Source organism: Blennius ocellaris, assembly GCF_963422515.1.
Source record: "Blennius ocellaris genome assembly, chromosome: 12".
Classification (NCBI taxonomy): domain Eukaryota; kingdom Metazoa; phylum Chordata; class Actinopteri; order Blenniiformes; family Blenniidae; genus Blennius; species Blennius ocellaris.
In genome coordinates, this window is record NC_137661.1 from 20,274,625 (window position 1) to 20,290,366 (window position 15,742).

General features: G+C 41.9%; 3 protein-coding genes across 4 annotated transcripts in view; 1 reads left to right on the plus strand and 2 right to left on the minus strand.

Annotated features, from left to right (window-relative positions):
• Positions 1-713: 713 nt before the first annotated feature.
• Positions 714-3,306, minus strand: pigc (phosphatidylinositol glycan anchor biosynthesis, class C). The gene is made up of 3 exons (XM_080505913.1): positions 3,252-3,306; positions 2,248-2,479; positions 714-2,165 (listed from the first exon to the last, which is right to left on the minus strand). Exons 2-3 carry the CDS (start codon positions 2,473-2,475, stop codon positions 1,500-1,502), a joined length of 894 nt encoding a protein of 297 aa, XP_080362039.1. The 5' UTR covers positions 2,476-2,479; positions 3,252-3,306; the 3' UTR covers positions 714-1,499.
• Positions 3,307-4,091: 785 nt separating this feature from the next.
• Positions 4,092-8,578, minus strand: tmed5 (transmembrane p24 trafficking protein 5). Its single transcript, XM_080505854.1, has 4 exons — positions 8,298-8,578; positions 7,634-7,731; positions 7,366-7,546; positions 4,092-6,333 (listed from the first exon to the last, which is right to left on the minus strand). The coding sequence occupies exons 1-4, from the start codon at positions 8,484-8,486 to the stop codon at positions 6,115-6,117; spliced, it is 687 nt and encodes a 228-aa protein (XP_080361980.1). The 5' UTR covers positions 8,487-8,578; the 3' UTR covers positions 4,092-6,114.
• A 1,115-nt stretch (positions 8,579-9,693) lies between these two features.
• Positions 9,694-15,742, plus strand: part of suco (SUN domain containing ossification factor) — a 38,313-nt gene continuing 32,264 nt past the window's right edge. For both annotated transcript variants that reach the window (XM_080505995.1, XM_080505996.1), the window contains exon 1: positions 9,694-9,935. In XM_080505995.1, coding sequence (XP_080362121.1) covers positions 9,883-9,935 — 53 coding nt within the window. In that variant the 5' untranslated portion in view covers positions 9,694-9,882. The remainder of the gene's footprint in view (positions 9,936-15,742) is intronic.

Consider the following 15,742-nt stretch of genomic DNA (forward strand, 5'->3'; position numbering starts at 1 on the left):
TGCAAACATTTATTTATGTCTTTCTTCCAAGATATTTCCTAACAGCAAATTATTTGGAACCTCTGTATTTAATTTAAGCTGCATTATATATATATATATATATATATATATATATATATATATATATATATATATATATATATATATATATATATGCCGCTGCCCCCGCCAGGCTCCGTCCCAGACCACGGGAAGAGTCGAAGGTGCGACACCTAGCGGCCACTACAAAAAGCTGCAAGCATTAACTCGATGGGAATACGGTGACCTTCAGTGTTTGACAGATGGTGGCGTCAGTAGCATAACGTACAATTAAGGTTAATTCACAGTCAATCGTGACATTTTCTGGACAGTTTTCCTGAAGAACACCAACTCATTCGTCTGATTTTCTTCCCTGTGACGAGAAGCTGGTCAGGTCACACGCTTTAGGGCAGCATCGGGTGTGTGCCATTGCCGGGAATGGAAGAAATCACTTACAAAGAGTCACACTGCTGTTATTAAGTAATATTTGGGTTATTTTGAGTGTTTGTGAAGTATGCAAATTCACTCATACTGAATTAGACTTATGTGATTTACTTTATTCATTTTATAATCAAACAATGAATTCATTCCTTGAACAGAGATGTCTTCCAAAATATGAAACAAATAAGTTGAATTTCTGAATATACTGTAAGAGATTTTCCACAAACACAAAATGAATCAAATTGACAGTGCAGTTAATTGCGGTTAGCGCTTTTACTTGCAGTTGAATACAATTCAAGAACCGTGACAGTGGTTTGTACTTCAATGCAAGTGAGGTGACATTAAAGATCGTATTAAAGTAGTTAATTACATAAAGAAATAAGAAATAAACTGCCCCTCCCAAAGAAATATAGACTGAGCACTACATTTTAAACTTCCTGTTATCCTGGCATACATTTAAGAGTTTCATCAACTTTATTTAAAAGATGCTTTTGTTGCAGTCAACAGGATCAGTGGTAGTTTTTAATACTAGTAATGACCTTGAGGAAACATGGTAATGTGTTAATAAAATACCTCCTTGGATTTTTTAAATGACAATTGTAATTTTTTTAAAATTAGATTTAGAGCTATACTTTATGTTTAAGCCACTATGTTAACACAATTCATTCATTTATTCAAACACCAGCAACCCATAATCCATACAATTTTGTAACATCATTAATACCAAAGGTGCCCTGCCTCATAGTGTTTCCAGTGTTGTAATTCAGCATTCACAAGCTCATACTATCTGTACAAACTCTTGAGGTCGAAACATAGAAAATAACAATTAGTAGCCTCGACTTAAAAAAAACAACAAAACATGTTCACTTAAAGAGAATGGCAGTTTAACAAGTATGGCTTCTCACACAGATGTGAAAGGGCATTAAAATATCTGCGCTTAGATGTACAGCACCTATAAAACTGCAATTTGACAGCACACTGACACAGGTCAAACTCTCCGTTCGATTTAATGTCTATTTAGTCTGAGGTAGCATTTGTCTTCATCTCTGTCGGTGAAGAAAGCGGCTCAGATCCTCGTGAATCTCCGCCTCATCCCAGGGTCCCTGGATGTTGTCCTTGTGCCGCTGCAGTCTGACGAGCAGCAAAGGACAGAGCAACGTCAAGCTCCCCAGCGCCAGGGCCAAGAGCACGGCTCCCCCGAGCCACTGGGAGCCCAGGCCTCCCACCCCTCCGACACACACCCCCACGCACACCGTGGTGAACTGGCTCGGGGCGCTTTCCCTCAGCCTCTGCAGGAGGCAGGGCCACAGGGCAAAGACGAGCAGGGCGCAGCTGAGCATGGCGAAGGTGTGCAGGGTGCCGGGCAACCTCGAGGCCAGGCACACAGACGCGAAGAGGGCGGCGTTTAAGGAGAGGCTGCCTGGAGGCGAGGGCTGGCCGTAAGGGAAGGACACCAGGTGCGCCAGCAGCATCACGGCAGACATGGCGTAAACGGTGTCGGTGCTCACCGACTCCGTGAGTGTCTTGAGGACGGGAGAGAAGCCAAACGTGAAGGAGAGGAAAATGGTGGCGCTCTGTAGGTCGGCCCAATGCGTCCTCGGCTCCCTGCACGGCTCGACGCGGGACGTCAACGCCCGGTGGAGCCCGTAACCCACCAACGCACAGACGAGGCTGGTCCACAGCAGTGTTTCCGGGGGCATCCGACCCTGGGGAGAGAGCAAAGACACCGATGACACATTGGTTTAGTTCAAGCAAAGGCTTTGAATGTTGTAGATCCTTCGGTCGTACCTGCTCCATGTAGAGCCAGAGGGTGATGAAAATGGCCACACAGGACAACTGCTGCCCCACAAAGCCCGCTTCCTTCACCACAGCCCAGTAGCGGTACTGCCGGATGCCCTCGTTCCGCCGAAGCTCCTCCAGGAACCGCTGGTCGACGTAGTTATCGGGGAAAGGCTGGCATTCCCACAGCACTTTCCGCCAGGGCACAGCTGGTCCCGGAGCCCCGTCTGGCCCCATACCGCTGCCACATGTGGACACACACATCAACACATGTTTGTGTGCAGATAAATCCACTGTGCCTGCTTTTTTCTCCCCCTTATGTAGATTTCAATGCAGTTGAAGGAAATGTAACTTTTACACACGCAATTCAAAATTGGTGCCTTAAATGTCAATGAAGGGAGCTTTCTCTTTAAGAAAACGCCACAGCATTAAACAAAAATCAACATATTCACCTCTTCAAATAATGTAAATAGCAGTTTTTATAGACACACATTCAACCAAGAAATCCTGGTTTGGATTTTGTAGAAAATATTTGCCCAGGCTTAAGAGTACAACGTTTTATATGTGTCTGATACTAGATTTCACTAACAGGATACATCCGCCTATCCAGGTTACTTTATTTGTCCTGTTAGGTATTTATTGACACAGTATGGAGTTGGTATGTTCTCCTTGAAGCATGCGTTTGGTAAATACAATGGAATTGCTTCCAGTTTGAGAGCTGAATAAACAACAGCAGCTCCGGGTATGTGTTTTTAAACAGTTACGTTAGCGTCCATTACATTTGAAGCAGGTGTGATGTGGATTAAATGTTAACTTTATGGATGAATAAACGGACGCGAGTCTCACGTGCAGATAAACAGAACTGCTCTCAGCTGATCCAACTGTCAACATGTCCCCTTTAAACATCACCTTTAAAATCTGTTATCCATCTACACGCCGCTGTATCACTTTAATGTGCTGAACATTAGATTGAAGATATAGAAAATTGTTCCATAAAAAGGTTTTTTCCCAACCTGGTTTGGATTTTGTTCAGCGGAGACGATATAATCCCATGTCGTTGTCCCGGAAGTAAAATCTGTCACCGGAGTCCAGAGCGCCCCTGCTGGCATGACTCTGTAACTGCAGCCTCAGTGAACTCCACCCCGTGGGGCGTGGGATCCAAGTGATGTGACTTTTTTTTATTGTTCCAAGTCCACAAAAGCGAGTTAAACTAAACAAATAAAACATAATGTACTTTGTAAATATATTTGATATCTTGGTCATATTTCTTTTTATGTATTACACACACGTATCATGAATTTATGGGCAAAATAATTGTTTTACTGCAACATTCTTCAACCCCAGTGACTGGCATGCACTGAAAGATTGCTTACTCAACACATCTCTTCACCACCAGAGGGCACAACAGATACAGCTCCCTCTTTGAGGCGTATGGCTCAATAAGAGACATTTGTGTGAAGGATTTTTTATTTTTTTTTTGCAGTTACCTTCGCCATTGTTTATGTTCCATTCTACATTTGTAAGGACATTTTCCTGGTTCGGCACATTTAAAGTTCTTTTAAATATATAGCACATTTCACCACAATGGCTACAGAGTGCTATATAATAAACAAAACTGACTATAAAAAGCAGTTCATAGCCACTGCTGTGATGTTCCACAGCTTTAACATAACGCAGCATTTTGTAAAATTCTCATCAAATAATGAGATTGGAATAGTACTAGTTCAACATGTCGACTGCTGGATAAGCACCAAACACAACAGAGGAGTCAGAAAAAGTTGGGGATCTTTATTTATACACATTTACAACTACAGGACATTAGGAGAATAAATATCACACCATGTTCCCTCCCACTCCCCTGCTCCAACATGATTGTAAAAATAATTAGCACTGTGGCTTCCGAGTCAACCATAAATAATTTCAGTAACATAGAAATACTTTAAAATCATGGATTAAAAAAAAAAAAATCTTTGCAGGATTTTCAAACCACTTTACAATACAAGTTTTTTTTTCTTCTCCTTTTTCCGATTTCCCCATTTAAGACTTTCAGAAAATCAGCATAAAATATTTAAGTGCCGACTATCTCGAGGACACCAGCTGAGCAGATGGTGAGGAATCGACCTCAGTGCTACAGTGTTGGAGCAGATTATTATTATTATATTTCTCCCACTCATAAGAAATGCAAAACCGTGATGCAAGCAAATACTGCATGGCAAACGATAAAACTCCAAAGAATTAAACACCATAAAGTTTGACTCTCAAAAGGCTTCGTGAATGATAAAGGCTTCAACTCATTGGATGATTTTTTTTTTTTAGTTTGCAGCACAGGGGTAAATTCACATGATCTACATGGAGCTTCCATTGCTGGTCCAGAGCAGACAGATTTCAACTGAAGAAACGACAAATGCAACCAAAAACCACAAGCGACAGACGAGCTTGACAGAATGTGCGACACAAATGAATGATTGTCCTCTTGATCAGTGCTCCTTCACCCACATCTCAGAAAACAAATAATGGACCCCCCCCACCCAAAAAAAAATAAATCCTTCAGTTGAAAAAGTGTGGTGTTGTTGTCAATACTAAGACGATTCTTTGTAGCATCAGAGACGGTGCAAGGCTCACATTACTTTATAATGGGTTTTTTTTTTTTTTTTTTAAAAGAGCATGAATATCGGAGTAAATAGACACAAAAAAAAGCCAGAATTTTACCAAAAAATAAATGCTGATGAGCCAAGGCATTGGATGGCTTGTGCATAAGTCAACTCAGCAGTGCAAAGTGGTAACGACCTTCCAGGTGTCAGTAAAGCTAGAAATAGACTTCTGTCACTAGAGACAGGCAGGCTCAACATCTTCTCCATAAACCCCTTTATATGCAGTCTCTGATCTTCACAGAGTCAGGGGGGGGCTTGTAAGCAGACACCCACCGGCAGCCGCGAGACTTCACAGCGGGAGAGTGGCGGCGCTGGCAGCCGTGTCGGCCACGAGTCCACAAATGAGAGCGGAGGACCGCCAAGGGGGGGGGGAGTCACCGCGAGGAACCGGAGGTAAGCCCTTTCCTTTTACACCACTGCCTCTTGGGTGCCAAAGAGCAGCATTAGCAGCACAGTCCCACCTTGACACTGAAACCTTCATTATTGGCATGTGGAGGTGAATTGTGACTTAAAAACTTTAGCGACTTTGTGGCAATAAGGCAATAAGACAAAAACACTGGGAGCTAAATCCAAAATCCAAAAGACCTATAAGGAACAGGTAAAGGTAAATTACAGAGGACATGCTGGTGGACTCCCACACCCATCTGGCATATATATATATATATATATATATACACACACACACATTTTCTGGACTTAAAAAAATGTTTTCATTAGTTGATCATGAGCATGGGGTATAGGATAATTGTTAAACGCATTATAAAAGACAAAACAGAAAGAACATTTTGAATTGGCCACAGACCTGTTCATTTTAAGCTTTGTTAGAAAAATATCTGCCTCCCAAGCCTGCATGTGGCGCCTTGTTATGGAAAGACCTACAACATCTAAGAAGGACCATGACACAATATATGAATTTGGAAGAGAGACAAATGGACTTTTTGAGGTCGTGTGTAGAGGAGTTGACGGTCACAAGTTCTCGTTTTAAACCTGCCATTTCCACCGTCCCTCAAATTTCAAGTGTACAGCAGAGTCCAGCCAAACCCCTGGTGAAGTAGTTCCTCATAAATGTCTGTTTGCACAATGTCATCTCCACACACACACACACACACAGGTGTAGAGGTGACATATTGTGTTGAAATTCTTAAAAAAAAAAAAATGGATCAGCTGGAAAATCCAATCCATGCACACTTTAGTTTCTCCTCCCCTTTCTCCACTTGAAGTGAGGTTATGTGCGAATTTTCCTTTTATCGTCAAACAGCGAACGCAGTAGATAGACTTGAACTGAAGACACCATCACCATGACAACAAGGTTGACCACTGACCAAAGGTTCACCCTGTCATAGTTGCTCTCCTGGAGGTTTCGATCGCGAGCCTCAAACGCTCGCAGCAGCGTCTGGATTTTCACGCTCTTGACCAGCCGAGATTTGACATTGTTGATGGTGTCCTGAAAGGGATGGGACAAGAAAGTCAAAATTACTCTGGGATTTCATTACATTCAATATTATACATCCCACAATTGGGACATTGACATTGTTACAGGAGCAGAGCGGTAAATTATGTACACTAAAATTAGGTCAATGTACTGAAAGCAAAATGTACAATATACCTTGAACAGAAAAGATAAATGCTCTACTATGAAACATTAACAATCAGTGAATTGTGCAAAATATATGTTAAAGTAGTGGAAGTGGATGTACATGACAATCAAGTAAAAAAAAACAAACCTACTGCTGCTAAATTGCTCGAGAGCAACAAACGAGTTTGTAAATATTACCATTACTGTAACTTTGTTATAGTTTTCCCTATCTGTGTCTCTTATTTCCATGTATGTATGCATATATATATATATATATATATATATATATATATATATCTCCCCCCCCCCCCCCCCCATCTATTCTGTTGGGTGCCACTATACTATTCTAACCATTGGTGCAATGTGGAGCTGTTGAGATGACCGAATTCCCCCATGTAATGGGTCATCCAATAAAGTCTGATCTCGTCTTATTCCACCAATCAAAAGAGGAGATCGTTCCAGTTTAGATCGTTCGACATCAAGTCTTTTGATTCTTCTCAGCGAGGACAACTTCCTCAACAGCTTGAGAACACATTTCCTATAAAGTGATGCCTTTGTGACTCGGAAACGAGGGTTATTTCTGGTGGCGGGGTGGTGCAGGCTGCTGTGGAGCAAGCTGAAACAATTGGCTGCGCTCAGCCAATAGGTGAAAGTTCATGAGTGACATCGTCTATTCTTGTGACATTCTCCCGTCGACGTTGCCTCAGTGTGTGGTATACTCGATGAAAATTTTGCTGGCAGCCGTTTGACTCATTGTCCACATCCATGTCACGTTATGAGCACATTTAGAAATGTGCCAGACGACGTGTCTCAATATGAACTGCTAAGTTTTAAGTTCTCAGTAGCGCTCTTTGGGGCAAACGACCCGAAAGATCAGTAATTTGTCGACTCCACCCTCACCATTATGTCTTCCAACTTCATGTCCAAAATGTCTGTCCCATGGACGTACTCCTTCCAGTCATCTGGGTCCTCGTCTGTATCCATGTTGTCCAGAATCAACTCAAAGAATATGAGCTTTTCCGAAACGGCACTGAAGGTGTTATCGAAGCAGAACATGTAGTCTCCATCTTCGGTTTCTAAACTGGAAAAGAATAGGAGTAAAATGTGTATGTTTTCAAAGCCATATCAAACTGTTCACAGTCTTAAAGCTGATTTTTAAGTGACTTACGTGTGAACGCCATCCGACTTGCGGTGGTCATTGAACAGCAGCTGCCCAGAGGGAGAGGAGATGGAGAAATCCACATCGAGGCCTGCACCATCCAATACCTGTAAATGACAGGGGGTGAAAAGAAGGGAGAGGCAAATTAAATCCAGAAAGAAGAACACAAAGTAGTGTTCAGATTGCTCGACAACACGTTTGTGTAGATTGGGGTTTAACACGGAAGAAGCAAGTAGGGACATTGTTTTACTTTCAAGGCCTGACTTGTCCAACACTGTCAAGGCTGGTGGATTTCCTACTAAATACATGAACGTAAACTATATCAACCCAGGGACAATGCCCAATTGTTTTAAATACAGCATCAAGATACTATTCCATTTTTAAAGTCCACTCAGAAAACGATATTTCCCCCCCACCCCCCCATTTATATGAAAACTTGTGGCTTTGTTGCACACAAACTACAGAAAAACAGGAACACGACAACTAGTTTCTGTTTGTTTAAATTTAAGACACCGTGAAAGTGAACAAAAATAAACCAATAAGTTAGCAGTGTGAGGTTATATCCGTGTTGACACCCTTTGGCGTGGGTTATTGATTAGTGCTGCACCCACAGGCTGTTCAACTTCGCTCAGCTAACTCGGCAAGTCGACTTAAAGATGATTTTTGTCTTCACCTGATATTCTATCTCCAGGGAAGCGTCTTTCTTCATGGTCTGGTAGAAACACTCCTTTCGCCCGGCAGGCAGGGTGAACGTGAAGTCGCTGTCCATGGACTGAGAGAAGGACGCCAGCACCACAAACCTCTCCGACACTAAAGTAACGAACACGGACAGGACACACAGAAACACCCGGCCGAGCTCCATACTGAATCCGGTGAGACTGACTGCGACGAGCCGGTGTTGGAGGAGCCGGGCACGGTACGGACAGGGACCGGGAACCGTGAGCAGGAGGACGGTGAGCTAGTTTAGACCAAAGTTGACTTCTGTTGAAACGCTTTCACTCAGAGCTAAATACACTCCAAGACCCCGCCTGCTCGGAAAAAAAAAATACAAATAGAAAAATCAATATACAGAATTAATTCCCATTTTTGTTTGGAAGTTGTTGCTTTTGCTTATTTTTGTGTGTATCTTAATCGAGACAGAATATACGCAATTAAAAATACCCAGGCACTATTTACGGGCCTTTGCTTTTGTTGCATCATGGGAAATGTAGTTCTTCCTCATTTGCTGCGAATAACCGGAGAAACCGCACGTGTTTTAAAAACTACAAACTTACAGTACCTAATACATACATCCAAGCAAAGTCCAAGCAGCAAAACAGTTTTAACATCTACAAAGAATGATCACCTATTTTTAGTGAGCATTGGATCACTGTTTCAGGCTTTCGATCTTCTTAAATGTTGATTATTGTTATATAAATAATGATATAGTATAATGTGTACATATTTTATGTGTTCCAATATATTCTTATTGCAGAAAGAACTTAAAAAAATTATTTTATTAAATGTCGTGGGGCAAAAATGTTTCAGACAAAATATGCATCGTTGTATTAAACCTTAAACATGGGTAATAGACTATTGTTGAATAGTTTGACAAATTAAAAATAGTGGGCATTTTATAATTGATTTTTAAAGGCGTTGGGGCGACGTTAGTCCAAAAGGACACAGTGTTCACTTTCTTTCAAGCTTTTACGAGCGCACACTCATTCAGAGCTATGGACTTCAGTTTAAGTGGGAGTGGAATAAAGAAAGCATCGTCTATATATTGAAAGGGGTACGTTACATTAGTATTATTGTTATTGTTATTAATGTTGTCATTATTAGAATTACTGAGCGTTGAAATAGTTTAGGAATAGGTGGCGTGCGTCCCTTCACGGGAACCAGTCCTTAGTCTTGGGGGGGCGGGGCTACTTAATGAAGCCCCGTGTTGCTACGTCGCTCCTGATTGGTCCATGGAAGCTGAGCGCTCAGCTGATTGGTCGGAGTTGGAGCTTGGGTTGAACATAGCAGGAGCCATGCACTCGTCGACAGCACTACTGAGGCTGATCAGGAAGAAAGGCGGCCACCTCGCACAATGAGAATTGTGCTTTTAAGTGTAGGTTTTTTATAAACTCAGAACAGTCGCCTGTTCATTTATTTTTTTTTAAATTGAGACAAGTACTCAGCCGATACAGAGCTTGTCCTTGCTGTCTTGAATAACCGTTAGTGGTCAGAGAAAACCCCCCCAAAAGAGCGAGGATGTTGGTCCCCGCGGGAAGATAATGAAGAGGCTGCGCGTTTTGTTGGTGTGCCTCATTGTAGCTCTCCTGTGCTGGTAAGCCTGACCCGACATCTCCGTCCACACCACTGATCACACGTCCCGCACGTTTCTGTCATGACAGCTGCTCGCCAGCCCCCACAAATCCCCGGTCTGGTTCGCTTCACTCGAGGTCTTTTGCCGCATAATATCCGCCAGTGATGAGCCAAAACATCCCTGCTACATAGCTAACACTGTCACCTTGTTGCATGGATTGTTGATGTGTTTTCCCTTGACCTGCGGCTCAGAAGCGAGGCCTTTCTTGGTTATTTGTCACAGATGAGTGATGGCGTTGGTTTGTTGGAGTGATTTTAATCGGTTAAGGGAAGCCAGCTGTTGAATAGCAGCGGAGTTAGCTAAGCCAAAGCAGTGAAGTTGGGGCAGTGATGATACTTGTCTGCTTTACGGTGAACAGACTGCTGCTGGAAGTGTGATTTACCCTGATCACATGAAATTCACTACCTGTTACCTATTGCCACGGTTTACCATTGTCTCCTTATTGGGCAGTGTTGCAGCCAATTTCACAGCCTGAGCAATTCAAGGTAAAAGGATACGCTGGAATAGTTTCACTCCTCTGGATAACTGATGTAAAGTCAAAATTACACAAGCATATAGAAGAGTCATGTCAATAAATTCAACATGATGGAAAGGGAATAACACAAGGACAACGTTGGTCTTGCTTACCTGAATCACAAGCTCATCAGTGGTGGTTCAAATTACAATGCACTGTCCAGAAGTTGACGTACTAGTGACACATAGGGATTAAAAAAAAAATCTAATAATTAACATCAGTATTCTGGTGGAGCTGTAACCGCAAATTAATTTGCATGTGTGTGAATGTTTTGCTCTTATACAATAATGGTTGCAGCATTTATTAGCAGCCCTGGTAGGTTATTTGTTTAACCTCAGAAGCACGGAGCAGGTAACAATACACAGCATTTGTGGAATGGGATTAACAGTGCAGCTAACATGCCACCTTCATCCTGTTTGGTGACTCAGTAGCCGCTATATCCAGCCACTTGCTTGCAGGGGATTGCTTTCCACCTTTGTTTTGGTCATTTCCAATGACTTAATACATCTGTTGTTGATATTTTTTTTATCTTTACTGTGCATGAGTAGTTTTGTTTATTTTATGGGGAGTTTCATTTCCATAGAACAACATGAGAGGTAGATGTAGCGAGGTCTTCCAGAAAAACATCACGCATGTTTCGATATAATGTTTGTGCAAAATTACCTCCCTTCATACCCGAAGTTCCCGGTTATTGTGCTCTAAAATGGGCCCTGTTTTTGTTTCTCTTTTTCCTCATACCAATTCATAAGTGACCTTAGGGCTCAACTTTTATTGATCATGTCAGGAATTCGTGCTATGCAATATCCTCCATTAATACTTGGAAATTCCTTCGCTTCGCAGACCGGTGAGGTGCCATCAAATCAGTCTCCGAAAAAGAAGCTGCGTGATTTGTGAAGGTTGAATAGAAGAAAGCTTCTGTGGTTATTAAATCAACTCTGACATCACCCTTGTGTGTTTCCCAATGAAGAGTGATGACTTATCCACGTTATTGTTCATGGAGTTTGTGTTTCAAGCAGTTTAGCCGTAATGCATTTTTCTAATACAAATATAAAAGAAGCTAAATGAAAGTTAACATGAAAATATATACAGAAATATCTTCCAGGCCCCTGTAACCAGATTTGACTACAAACTTGCAGGTCAGGTGTGCAAGTCTGAAACATTGATGCACTTTTTCACTCCCCCAACAAACCATCTAATAAACTCAGACGTCATTACTAATGCAAACCCTTTTTAGCGTGCCGTTGTCAGCCTCTCACTCCACGGTGCCAACTCTCACACATCCCAGGAGGGAAGAGAGAAATGGGGAATGCAATACTTGCTGTAATCCAATGGTTTCCAAGGCAGCGGTGATGTTGGTTGTGTGAAAAGAGGCTCTGTTCTGAGAGGCCGATGGCAGACGAGGATAGCGGGGTTGCCATGACTCGACTGATGACTGGTTTTTAAATAACCTTGCGCTGTTTGACGCTAATAACATTTCTCGTTCAGATTGCATGCTTTTATTTCTTGCATCAATGTCCTCTGTACCGCTCTTGTTGCTCGGCTTCATAGAGATTGAAAGAGACAGCAGTTCTCTATATGTCATGCTACCCCTTCACTCACATAGTCAGCAACAGGGCTCTTGCTGTGTGCACGGTAATGCTAGCTTAGGCTGTTGACATCAGCATTGCTGGAGAGAATGTGTGCCCGTTTGTGTGAGGGTGCACATTTCCAACCAGGCTAATTATCAGTTATGATGATATACCACAGACGTATTATCGTTCCTCCTCCATTGAAATTTCAATTGTAAGTGCTAAATTACAGCATAGGGTTAGGTGTTGGCACTTTTTGCAGGCTGCAACCAGGCCCAACTGGTTGGGATCTTCTTGCAACTATGTCATTATGCCATATGTACACAAAAAATGCACATATCATGTATTATGGCATTATGGCATGCTCAAGCAAAGGTGCCTTTGTCTTTTGTTCTGTGTCAGTGTCATAGTCCCATTAGTCTCATCATCAGAAGATTACTGTTGTTATGTAACATGATTAACACACATTAGAAAACTCTTTAGCTCGCTGACAACATGAATTTCTATTGCCTTAAGTTGGACATACTTTTTCATCATCCAATGCCTAAATAACAAAACATGTAAAACAAGGTAAATGTAAATTTATCAACCGATCATCTGATTTAGTTTAATTATTTTATATACATTAATATGACACATTAATGGGCTCTTTTATTCAGCTTCTGAAGCTCAAGGATGTGGTGTAGTAAAGTCCGTTGTGGAGGCAGATTATCCGGATATTTAACAAAGAAAATACAACAGAAAGCCACCAATACGTTAGCGGATTAAAGGACTTGTAAATCCACCCCCCCCACGTACACCCTGTATACACATACTACATACAATGTGGTGCTAAAAGAAGTGAGGGTACAGCAACAGCATGCTCAGGTGAAAAGAACTCCGTGTACTGTCCATGGTTTAGAACTTCCCTTTTTGAGGCAGTTGTTGCATAAGATCTTTTCTTGTGTTGCCCCTCACCCCCCCCCCCCCCCCCCCCCGCAAGAGTGACCAGTCACTTGTAGCACTTTCTTGCATTTTCCACCAGCAGACTCTCGCAGCACCTGCACCAGACACACAGATTAAAGGGGTGTGTGTGTTTTGGGCGAGTTCCACCATGGAAAGGGCAGGCAGCTTGCAAGGTGACCGTGGAGGCTCCAAAGTGTGCTCAAGAAGAAGACAGTGTTGCTTTCTTTAGCCTTTTCCTGAAGCTCAAAACGTCCAAGCTATTCATTACATCTCGCCGACTCGTTGTAACTTTTAAAGAGTCGCCAGTCCTGCTGTGATTTACAACATGTGTGTCCGTGCACGTGCTTCTTCGTTCCCCCCCCCCCCCCCCCCTCCTCCCCTCTCCCCTTCAGTCTGTCGCCATTATATGACCTTGTTGTTGTTGTTGTTGTGTGTATACTGAAGAACATGTAAGGGGTTATTGACATAGATTTTCAGTTTTTTTTTCTTTTTTCTTTTTTTTATTATATATATATTTCACAGTAAGACATTGTCCTGCTAATACTTAAGCCTTGGCCATAGATTACCTGTGTGTGCTTTCCTGTTCATCTATGCAGTTCAGTTTCTTGATGGTCACTGATGAAACAAGTTTTAGAGAATTTCAGTCGATATCATTCATTTGAAAATATATCACCAATCAATGCTATTTTAAGATTTAAAAACGATAAAGGTAAAAAGTTTCTCAGCAAGCATGAAACACATCTCAGTCGTCACATTAATGATATACAAAATCTTAATCTTTTCAACATGGGATTTTATGGAACTCGGTAGGATCGATTCTTTTTTTTCCTTAACTCAGTATTTTATGTCGAATCATGAAATTTATATCAACAGATTGTTAAAGAAAATAGACAAATGGGTTGCAATAACATCTTTGAGTTGAGGTTAATAGACCGGGTGCAATTGTTTTATTATTTTATCGAAGTTTTAAAATTCCAGCGATAAAATGACACCATTGCTCTCATTGTTCAGAAATTCATAATAAACGGTGAATTTGATTTATCTTGTCGGAGTTTTCTTACCAATGTTTCAAAGTGCTTCACAGCAAATTGGAACAACAATTAACGCATAATAAATATCCATCCACCTTCTATTTCGAGTTGCAGGGTACTGGAGCAGACGGCCACCCATACAGTCAATATGTTATAGTTATAACGGGTAAAATTCATTGAAATGGCAAAGGACAAGCCAATAGATCATTGATATAGGAAGGTAAGAAGGCTCAGAGACGAGAGACTCTGGAACTTTGAGTTCATTGTTCTGTTGTTATTGAAGCAGGCCCAGGTTTAAGCACTGTGGTTTGGCAGGTCTAATTCTATTTGGGGAGATGGAGCTGGGCTAGCACCCCCCCTGCACGCCATTGTTCCTGCCGCTGGCCACGGAGACCGATGGGAACATGGAGCTCTTCTGCCTGGCGGCCTTGCCGTGCCCTGAGCAGGCTCACACCTTAAAGATAAAATGAGTGCACCAGTATATTGAAGGCAATGATCAGGTGTAGGAGTTCGGCCTTTCCAGACTGATGACGATGTTCATTTGAAGTTGATATTATGAAGATGGCAGGCATCGGAGTCAATGTAGCTGCTCATCACCAGCATTGGACAGCTCTACCGTCAGAGATCTACAGTTCTACCATCCCAATATTTCCAGAGGGGAGAGGAGGAGGTGGAGCTGGGTTTTTAAGCATTATGAAGAAAAAAACACTGCATTGTTGTAGTGAAGGGTTTTTATGGTGAAGACATTTGGGAATCAACTGCGATGTTACAATACAAAGAGTTGGATGTTGTTTTGATACCTTTGTTGTAGTTTACATATTGAGAACTATATGTTAAATTGAAAAATGTGACGTTTTTCATCACCGCATAAACACACAAATGTCCCGTTGGGTATCGGTATAGATTCCCAGTTATCGGTAAATTATTGGTTCAAATGTGAAACGTGCTCATCTCTACTGTGGCAAAAGAATGGTAGCATTCATCATTCATGGACTAAATGTCACGAGCTGCCTCTTAAGCTCAGTGCATGTTTTCATATCTTTGAAAATGTGTGTCTTAACTGGCGACACTCCTTTTTCTTTTAACAATAAGCAGAAACTTGTTTGCCGGTTACTGTCATTCACTCATGAATATATCTTCCAAGAATAGGTGGCCCTGCGGGGAGAGTTGAAAGCAAGCCAGTAGCTGGAAGCTCTGTCAGTGGTAAAAAAAAACAAATTCTGCTGTTGACTTTTAGTGAACAATATAGGGGTGGAGATTGTAAGGCGATTTGAAGGTGGTGTCCTGTGTCACTAAGCATTGTGTCACTACGCATGTCTGCTTGTTTGAGAAGAGGGCATGGCAGACTGGAAAGTTTGGACAGTGGAGCGTTAACTCCAAACTTCTTTTAGTTTACCTTCTTCTGGTCGTACAGTAAACACATTCTCTGCATTTTTAATTCCGTGTATGCTGTGTCTCAAAAAGGTAAACGGTCGTGAACATTTTCCAGCTCCACTTGTGTCTATTTGCAACACCTGGATAGTGTATATCCTTACAAGTTTTAGTTTAGATACGTTTTCAGTTTTTCCTTCCCTCACGAAGAGAGACGCCGTCTTTCTCTCCCCTGAATTTGCTCCACTTTCTTTTCATCCCTCCCCCCCTCTCCCTCTCATTGCTCTTTACTGTTTAACTTCCACAGCGTGAGCGACTCGCTCTCATGCGTGAATTGTG

What these genes read in the sequence shown, in the direction of transcription:
- pigc (XM_080505913.1), bottom strand. Translation starts at nt 2,475, where the DNA reads ATGGGGCCAGACGGGGCTCCGGGACCAGCTGTGCCCTGGCGGAAAGTG. An exon ending in TCTGGCTCTACATGGAGCAG is followed by an intron (nt 2,166 to 2,247) that starts GTACGACCGAAG and finishes CTCTCTCCCCAG; the next exon opens with GGTCGGATGCCCCCGGAAAC.
- tmed5 (XM_080505854.1), bottom strand. Translation starts at nt 8,486, where the DNA reads ATGGAGCTCGGCCGGGTGTTTCTGTGTGTCCTGTCCGTGTTCGTTACT. An exon ending in CCCTGGAGATAGAATATCAG is followed by an intron (nt 7,732 to 8,297) that starts GTGAAGACAAAA and finishes TGTCATTTACAG; the next exon opens with GTATTGGATGGTGCAGGCCT. An exon ending in TGAAGTTGGAAGACATAATG is followed by an intron (nt 6,334 to 7,365) that starts GTGAGGGTGGAG and finishes CATCCCTTTCAG; the next exon opens with GACACCATCAACAATGTCAA.